This window comes from Zea mays, chromosome 9, assembly GCF_902167145.1.
Source record: "Zea mays cultivar B73 chromosome 9, Zm-B73-REFERENCE-NAM-5.0, whole genome shotgun sequence".
NCBI classification, from domain to species: Eukaryota; Viridiplantae; Streptophyta; class Magnoliopsida; order Poales; family Poaceae; genus Zea; species Zea mays.
The window spans coordinates 134,999,269-135,008,570 of NC_050104.1; the positions used below are offsets into that span (position 1 = coordinate 134,999,269).

The following is a 9,302-nucleotide window of genomic DNA, read 5'->3' on the forward strand; positions in this document are numbered from 1 at the left end:
CTATGCCAACGGTCGTCTGCAAAAGTGAACAGTGAACGTGAACAGTGCACGGACAGCGTGCGTAGAGTCAGAGCAGCGCCAGAAGGCGCACCGAACAGTGAACAGTGACTGTCCGATGTGACACCGGACTGTCCGTTGCCCCAATCTATCAGAGCTCCAACGGTCGAACCCTAACGGTTGGGTGACGTGGCTGGCGCACCAGACAGTATCCGGTGGCGCACCGGACTGTACGGTGCGCCCATCGACAGACAGCCTCCCCAACGGCCATTTTGGTGGGTGGGGCTATAAATACCCCCAACCACCACACTTCAAGGCATCCAAGTTTTCAGCCATTGCATTCAATACAAGAGCTCTAGACTTCACTCCAAGACACAAAACAAAAGATCAAATCCTCTACAAGTCCCAAACTCATTCCAAAGACTTAGTGGCTTGTGAGAGAGAGACACCTGTGTTCATTTGAGTTCTTGTCGCTTGGATCGCTTTTCTTATTCCTCCATTCTTGTTCTCAAGCAACTTGTAATCAAGCAAGAGACACCAAGTTCTGGTGGTCCTTGTAAGGGGTCTAAATGACCCGTTGATTAAGGAGAAAAGCTCACTCGGTCTAGGTGACCGTTTGAGAGAGAGGGAAAGGGTTGAAAGAGACCTGGTCTTTGTGACCACCTCAACGGAGAGTATGTTTACAAGAACCGAACCTCGATAAAACAAATTACCGTGTCATCCGCTTTATTTGCTTGTGATTTGTTTTCGCCCTTTTTCTTTCGGACTCGACCTTATTTCTAACGCTAATCCCGTCTTATAGTTGTGCTTAAAGTTTATAAATTTCAGATTTGTCTATTCACCCCCGGCGACTTTCAAAAAGTTAACATATTTTCAATTTCATTGTTATATATCAAAGACGCCACATTTACCACTTCCTTGGTTAAAACATACTCAAATCTACACTACAAGATTAAAGAGAACACATTCCAAGGACGCATTTCTGTTTTTTTACATTACCAACTAATTTTTTAGAGTTATTCACGTCTACAAGAATTTGAACGGTTCTATTTACATCATACAACAAAGTACTTGGTATTTATTATGAACGTACGAACGTACAACAAAGGTAGTAGACTAGTAATAGTGAGTACTGTGGTTCCTTTATAGGGAGTATATTGTAGAAGGGTCCACACAGAAGAGACGGAAAGCATAACTGTGGCCTGTGCCACGACACGAGTCCCGGCACATTGACGCAGCACCACGTGACAGGACGTCCCCATCCGTCCGTCCGTTCATCCAGCAGACGGCCGATCCAGCGTCGTTTCGCGCGGCCCACGGAACATTAGCGCTGGGCCCCACCCAAAGCCTTTCCAGCTCCATCTGACCTGAGCCGTCTCCTCCGCAGCTCAGCTCCAGCTCCAGGGCAGGGTCTACGGGCCATGTCGGCGGGGCGCGCGGCATACTAGTCCCGCGCCCTCCCGGGCCCGGCCACTAGTGGAAGCATCTCGCTGAAAGCAAGGGGGCGCGCGCCCCCGGGCTCGGGACACGAGGGGGCATCCCATCGATGCCTTGCTGGGACGGCCTGCCGCTGCCGTGTGGACCCACGCGAGGGGGACAGCGACTGTGTAGCACCGTGGGCGGGGTGGGCCCCAGCGGAGTCAAGCGGGTGTAAATTGCAGCCTCTGCTCTGGCGGCCCCCGTGCTTTCATCATTCCGCTCCCCACACCCCTGTTCGTGGCGGCCTCCGCCCCTCCCTCTCAGGCTCTCACCACCGTCTGCTGGTGGTTGCCGCGGCGCCGCTCCTCCCTCGTGGTGGCGGTGGAGGACTACGGTCGGGGATCGACGGCTTCTTCGTCCGTTGGGTAAGTAATCTGTGCCATCCGGGCTGTGGATTACCGTGTTCCGAGCCGCAGCTTTGGTCCCCACTCGGATCCAAACATTTCTTCCCCCGTTCATTCAGTTTGTTGTGGCCTGTGGGGTTTCGCTTGCCACGTGGTGCCCCACGAATCCAACCCGAGCCGTGATTGCGTCTGCGGTTAGTTTAGGTTTTTCGTAGCGCTGTTCTTCAGTGCGCGAGATCGATCTAAGATGTTGGTAGGCGCACCCGCGCGGTATTAACCTGTTGGTGCCCAATTAAGGTGGAGGACTAGAAGGCTATCCTCGTATGGATCCTCTTGCCTCTCCCGTCTTCTTTCGCTGCCTTCCTATTGAAGAAACTAATTCTGGGAAGAAAGGCATGGGTGGGAGAAAAGCTTTAGCAGTTTCTGTTGTCTGAGGCAAAGTTTAACGATTTCGATCGTTCAAGTTCACATCTTGGTCCTCTAGGACTAGGAACAGCTTCGCAGAAATTCGCATAGTTATGTATGAATAATCTTTTCACTGCAAAGAGAAGTATTATAGGTACTTATCTGGAAAGTTTTTGGCACTCAATTAAGTCTTCTTGGTTTAGATTTTATATAGTTCTGATCATATGGCTTCTTATCAGCATACTTGTCTTGGGTGGTCTAGTTGGATCATGTAAGTTGTGTTTCAAATTTTATATGGCTATCTGTCTAGTGGAGCTCTGTGCTCAGATCTTGGAAACGTTGCCGGTTTTGCAGTTGGCAGGCGAGGCGATACATCAACCAACCAAAAGAAATGTCAGCTGGCAGGCAAGCATACTGGTGTTACCAGTGCCGACAGAGGGTGAGGCCACGGGGCCGGGAGATGGTTTGTCCCTACTGCGATTCTGGGTTTGTGGCTGAAATGGATGATGTAGATGCTCTCATGAGCCACTTCGTTGGGACGGATCCTGATTTCCATCGCGACCCACGGTTCGGGATCATGGAGGCGATCTCCGCCGTGATGCGGCATGGTATGGCAGGGATGAACCGGGAGGTTGATGTCAGAGGGAGGCCGAACTTCTTTTCAGACCTGGAGATGGAGTTCGGTTCAGGGCCATGGCTGCTCTTCCGTGGCCAGCTCCCCGGCCACCTCACCGAGGACAACGGTTTCGATGTTTTCGTCAATGGACGACGTGGCGGCGGCGGCGGCGGCGGCGGCATGAGGAGGGCCAACATCGCGGACTACTTCGTTGGCCCTGGACTGGATGATCTTATCGAGCAGTTGACCCAGAATGATCGCCGAGGACCACCACCTGCTGCACAGTCCTCGATCGACGCTATGCCCACAGTGAAGATCACCCAGAGGCATCTCAGTGGGGACTCGCACTGCCCTATCTGCAAGGAGAAGTTCGAGATGGGATCCGAAGAAGCAAGAGAGATGCCATGCAAGCACCTGTACCACTCCGACTGCATAGTTCCTTGGTTAGAGCAGCACAATTCCTGCCCCGTTTGCCGTTACGAGCTCCCGCCACAGGGCTCTGCCACCGGTGCTAGCTGCTCGCGCGCGAGATCAACCGACCAGAGCCAGAGCTCAAGTAGTTCAAGCAGCAGCGGGAGAACCAGTGGGCGTCAAAGGAGAAGGAACCCGTTCTCGTTCCTGTGGCCTTTCCGCTCATCAAGTAGTTCTCGCTAGATTAGCCTCTGGTAATCTTTGCTCAGGTTCGAAATACTGTTTGTTTTTTTGGGTCAAATACGCTGGTCTAATGGGCTTTAATGTGGTGGGATCTCAATCTGTACTGTATGGTTTGTTAATGATCGCCACACGATGCTTCTCCTTGCAAGTATATTATTATTACCACGGTATCATCACAGGCACTTGGTTTTGTTTACTTGTTTGTGAGCTTGCAAACAATTAGTATAAGCCTGATTAATGGATGTTCGGCTTCTTTTTAAAAGAGGCTAAAGTTATGATCGCCCATGTTCGGCTGATTGTTTGTTGCGACTGTACAAATAATTACTCGCAAAGCTGTCAGTTACCGAAAAAGATAAAGATGGACGACTGTGACCGTTCCTTCACCACCCGCTCTAGGAGCAGTGGAGCACAGCTTGGCTAGCATGTCCGTGCTTTCATTTTTGAAAGATTTTGTGCTGTGGTATGAGAATAAATACATGGACATGATTGGCTGGAAAATTACTCACAGTGGAGCCAATGCACTTTGGCTGGTTCATCTGCCTGCTACCTCCTGGCTTCGCTTGGCTAGCTGTTGCTCTGTTTTCACCTCGTGGCACCTTGTGTATGCCGACCTCTTCATTAATGATTAAGCCAATGGCAAGCATTTCTACGGATCTTATATTGCATAGGGCGTTGGTGTCCATTTCTGTATTGAGCCATTTGCAATTCATCACTGAACTGTTTTGTTAGAAACTTGCGTTGATTATGACAATGGCAAGCTGTTTTGCAATGCAGTTGGTGCTTCTTTCCTGTCGGCTAGTTTGGGAGTAAAAAAACCGAATAGGATTGGAGACACTAAAATCCTTTTTATTCAAAATAGAATTCAAAATAGAATAAGTAAGTGATTTTAGCCTCTCTAATCCTCTCCGGTTTTACATGTATATTCTTATCCCACATGGTAGCAGGCCGTTAGACTACCGGTCGGTGTCTTCCTGTCCACGGTCTCGCTAGAGTTTATCTCCAGCTGGACTTTCGCCAGCATGTGCTGTCGTCGTGATGTGGTGGCGTGAGGCAACCCTGAACTTGGAGCCATTGGGCAGGGCAGCTGATGGAGGACGCACACGCACGAATGAGAATGGTTCCATGGCGTGCATGGCTGTTCGCTTCGTTATCTGCTGCAGCTGTAATACACACAGATAAAAACAACATAGAATCAGTAGAAAATGGTACAGATTAAAGCCAAATGAATAGACTGATTCGTCGCGGTTCGCTGGTGCTTTGCCAGTTGCCCGGTCATTGTCCTTAGCATTCCTGCGAAACTTCCGGCGTTTTGTTGCCATCGCCCCCGGTGGGAGACTGGTTGTGGTGACCACGAGAGCAGAACACGTTGCTGTCCAGCCACTTTTTTTAAGGGCATGTTCGATTTCATCTTACTCCCTTCGGTTTCCTATTAGTTATCGTTTAGGACAACGACACAGTCTCCAAAATATAACTTTGACCAATGTTTTTTGTTAAAATACAAATGAACTCTTAATACATTTATACTTTTATAAAATTACTTTTTATGATAAATTGGCACATATAAATATTAGGTTCCAAAACTAAATAACAAAATAGTTATTTGTAGTCAAAATTTTATAAGTTTGACTCGAACCTTATCCAAAACGACAACTAATAGGAAACCGGAGGGAGTAATTCATATGAATTAGAGAGAGGATTTGGTGGGTTTTTTAAATTCATAGTAAGTTAAAATCTTTATTTTTTTCTAAATCTCATCCAATTCATATGACAATTCATAAGACGTAGGAATAACCGAATAAGATTTAACTGAAGCACGACGATCCCTTCGCTTCGGATAGCTGTTCAAATTTGGTGTAGCTGTAATTTATAGAGACAAAACACGGTACAATCAATAAAGGTCGATTTGGACTAAAACCAAGCTAATAAGCATGGTTCATGGGATCAGAGGAGCAGAGCGTTTGCAGCGCCACCAGTGTTGCAGGCGCGGAAGGCCGGAAGCCGTGTCTACGCTCTGTGGCCATGCGTGGCGAGCGACCAGTGGAGATTACACAAATCCAGATGCTGCCTCAAGTGCGAAGTTCTGTTAAGACTCATTTTAATTTCTGGGCTTTTTCTCAGGAATTGCTTGCAAAATGCACATCCTTCCGTGATGTCACCACCCGTTGCCGACACACCGGCGTGACACACTGACACGTGGTAACCAGGTCTCGCTACCGCTGGAGACTGCAGTGCCCGCCCTGTTTCATCTCTGCACCTAGGGCTCGGTCTACTCCGAAGGTCTCTGCTCTGGAATGAATCTGTACCTACCTGCCCATGAGGGTTACTGCAATCTTACAAACACGAAGCAGCCCTGGCAGCATACTTATGGTGTGTTTGTTTGAAGAATTATGAAATTATAAGTCCATTTCACAAATTTGATAAAATAAACATATTACTCATATTATTACTAATTATTGTTCTAATAGAATAAACATATTCCTCGTATTATTATTAATTATTGATCTATGAGGAATAGAATGGTGATGGATATTCCATTCCACAAACTAAATAAAAAAGTGAGAAATTAAAAGATAGACTACCTTATTCCTCAAACCAAACATACTATTAAAAAGCGAACAGGCTATTAAAGAGCAGCCGCGCTTAAAACATGACGAACTACGAACGGAGGTTCTGACAGTAAACACGAGGAGCTGACAGTTAACATATCAGATAGAGGTAATGAAAAATGTAAAGGAACAGTGGGCATTGCAGAGCCATTGAATGACATTACTGAAACACCAGAACCACAGCCAGCAAAGATGAAACCGTGTTTGAATGACCTTGACAGAAGAAGCCATCATGCTAACATCTCTAACCATATGGTCCACAGATAACACTCAAGCTGCATAGCATGGCACTCCAAAGGGAGAGAGAAAAAAAAATGGTTTTAAGTTGTCAGATCCATAATGGCAGTGACAATGTCCCCATTAGAAGCCTTGAGGGCCCTGACAGCCTTGGGCCTCGAAACAGATGCCTGGGTCATCACCAGCTCGATGTCCTTGGCCTCAACACCAGTTTCGTCGACCTCCTCGTCATTGTCTTCCTGGCCCGGGCCAGAAGTCTCTGGACTCGTGATCTGGCTCAAGTCAGGGGCCTTGAACTGTTCTGCGGCCTGGGTCTGCAGCTGGGAGCTGAGGTCCTCGATCTTGGCCTCGCCGAATATGACGTATGTGTCTGAGTTCGGGCTCTTGAACACATCTGGCTTCGAGATGACAAACAGTATCTGGGAAAAATATGTGCATTTATCATGTTAGCCAGACAACAATAAAGATAATATATACCATGTTAGCCAGACAACAATAAAGATAGGCCAGTTTGCGTGGTGAATTACATTCTTGCTTTTCTTCACAGTGACACGGCTGACACCAGTGATGGGCTTCATGCCAAGCTTCAGCATGGCTTTGCGGCTCTTCTTCTCACTCCTGCTTTGCTTTGACTTGCCGCTGGCATCCCCTTCTTGTCCTGAAGATGAAAATGACACCAATACTTGTCAGATACAGGTCTGCAATTGTTTCACACACCAGAGATAAAAACAGACAGCAAATTCAAAGGGTGCAGGTTAACAGGAAAACTAATGGCATAGCATTTGTTTGCCCACACAGGCTTCTGCACTGATCACAAACAAATGAGACTGCCTAACTAAGCAATTCAGTTTACTGTTTATAGCTGGGGTGTGTGTTTTCCAAGGATGTGGTTGATATGTAGCTGATATAGATAAAACAATATAGACAGTGCAATAGGGCAGTTATGTTAACCAGTAGCAGCAAAAACATCAACCACCTACAAGCATTGACAAGCTATGCATAACGTCAAACTTAACAAAATCCACTCTGGATCTTCATACATTGAGACAAAAGTCAATAACTGGCTTTAAATACATGGAAATATGATACATCAGACATGAAGATATCCTGCTCACAATACACTTGACTGTACAATCGAAATCACATTCACATATCAATTTACAGTGCCAGAAACAAATCTATACATATCCCTTACTCTATTATGTACATGTACAGGCACAGCAGTTCACGATTAAGCATCCAGAACTAGAAGTGCCAAATCATTTCACATAAATGATACAGACGGGTGAAGGGTGACAACGAGTTAATAAACATTACAAGCTCCAAGATATCAAGCCATCACTGTTTCACACATTATCTGAATAGAACTAAAGAGACATTCTCAGATCATAGTAACTCACCGTCAAGTTCATCATCATCCTCATCGTCCTCATCGTCGTCGTCCTCCTCATCCTCCACCACAACCTCCTCTGCCTGTTCATGGCATTAAACAGATAAGTATGCCAGTGGCACACATCCGAATAGTTGATGGACAACATTACCACGAAAACATATTGCGAGACGGCAAGCGAGATTAGAAGAATCGCGCCGCCCCCGTAACAAAAATAACAGTCCACGAAAAGCCGAGTCTATCAGAACCAACCATTTCCACCGTCCATAACAATAATATAATAATAAATAAATAATGCTCCTATAAAATGATGGAGCTTTACATGGTCCAGCAAGACCCACCTACGAAATCATTCTACTTCAAGTTCGTGGATCTGCAGCTAGAAATAAAACATCAAATCTATTTTGGACTGCAGTATCCATAGCCTATGCGACAGCGATTCCCCTTCTGATTCGGACCGTTCGGGAGGAGTGTGTGCGAAATCTCACCTCGGTCTTCTGCTCCTCGAGCTTCTGCTGCTCGATCTGGGTGGCGAGCTCCTCCGCAGTCTGCGCCGTCATCCTGGCGTCTCGGTGTTGTGGAAGGGAATGCGGGCAGAGCGACGGCGGCGACTTGGCAAAAAACCCTAGAGCAGACTCGCGCGTGCGGGCATTATTTATTGGAGGTTGAATCACACTAAACACCTCCATTTGTTGGGAATTTACATACACTCTAAAAAGATCGTACAGTATAGGTGTCCGAACCGAAGGGAAGTTGGTGATGGGCAGCGGCAGGGTTGTTTGGAACTTTCATCAAAAATAGTTTTACTCTAAAAAGTTAGCTAAATAGTTTAGACATATAAATCCAGAATTAACAAAACAAAATTAGACCTAGAGACTAATTTACTATTTTGATAGAGCACTTTAAAGTGTACACCACGAACTCAAGTTTGACGAGGTTGAAAAAATTGTCTATCACTATCACTTGGTGCACTCTCTCGTACACATTGGCTTCTTTTTATTTTTCTCTTGTTTCCGACTACTGACTAAAGTTTAGTCCAGATCTTTCCCACTACAACCATGTTTGGTTCTATTAGTCTTGGTCTAAAGTTTAGTTCATGTCTTATTTGGTTGTAGAGCTAAATAGATTCTAAACACATTAAATACAGAATATAAATACCGAAATACTCCTTTTTCTTATTTTCGCCGATTTTTTAGGCAAGGGCAATTGAATTAAATATTGTCCTTTAGTTTCTTTTTAGTACCTATATAAAGGGCTAGACACTAAAATCAATTAGTCTATATTTTAGTCCTTCCATTCGGTAATGGAGACTAAATAGGACTATGTCGGACTTTGTTCACCACAACGTCATGTTCTTTTCTAGCTCCCCTTATCGGTTGAACGACCATGACCTCTGTTAAGGGCACGTTTGATTTTATGGACTAAAGATTAGTCTCTTTATTTTAGTCTTATTTAGGCCCCGTTTGATTTGGAGTGACTAAAGTTTAGTCAATTTTAGTCCCTAAAGAAACAAACATGATGACTAAAGTAGGATGACTAAACTTTAGTTCTTTAATTACAAAGAAGGTGACTAA

General features: G+C 45.8%; 2 protein-coding genes across 4 annotated transcripts; one reads left to right on the plus strand and one right to left on the minus strand.

The window, feature by feature from the left end:
* Positions 1-1,357: 1,357 nt before the first annotated feature.
* LOC100283413 (putative E3 ubiquitin-protein ligase RHC1A) lies at positions 1,358-3,770 on the plus strand. Of its 3 annotated transcripts, XM_008660430.3 has the most exons (3): positions 1,432-1,841; positions 2,465-2,496; positions 2,580-3,770. In XM_008660430.3, the coding sequence occupies exon 3, from the start codon at positions 2,617-2,619 to the stop codon at positions 3,493-3,495; it is 879 nt and encodes a 292-aa protein (XP_008658652.1). In that variant the 5' UTR covers positions 1,432-1,841; positions 2,465-2,496; positions 2,580-2,616; the 3' UTR covers positions 3,496-3,770.
* A 2,470-nt stretch (positions 3,771-6,240) lies between these two features.
* LOC100281031 (nascent polypeptide-associated complex alpha subunit-like protein) lies at positions 6,241-8,356 on the minus strand. The gene is made up of 4 exons (NM_001367098.1): positions 8,217-8,356; positions 7,739-7,811; positions 6,866-6,996; positions 6,241-6,757 (listed from the first exon to the last, which is right to left on the minus strand). Exons 1-4 carry the CDS (start codon positions 8,286-8,288, stop codon positions 6,422-6,424), a joined length of 612 nt encoding a protein of 203 aa, NP_001354027.1. The 5' UTR covers positions 8,289-8,356; the 3' UTR covers positions 6,241-6,421.
* Between the last annotated feature and the right edge of the window lie 946 nt (positions 8,357-9,302).

Coding starts and splice junctions, on each gene's coding strand:
- LOC100283413 (XM_008660429.3), top strand. CDS start 2,617: ATGTCAGCTGGCAGGCAAGCATACTGGTGTTACCAGTGCCGACAGAGG.
- LOC100281031 (NM_001367098.1), bottom strand. CDS start 8,288: ATGACGGCGCAGACTGCGGAGGAGCTCGCCACCCAGATCGAGCAGCAG. Junction 7,812..8,216: donor TCGAGGAGCAGAAGACCGAG/GTGAGATTTCGC, acceptor TGCCATGAACAG/GCAGAGGAGGTTGTGGTGGA. Junction 6,758..6,865: donor CTGTGAAGAAAAGCAAGAAT/GTAATTCACCAC, acceptor TATTTTTCCCAG/ATACTGTTTGTCATCTCGAA.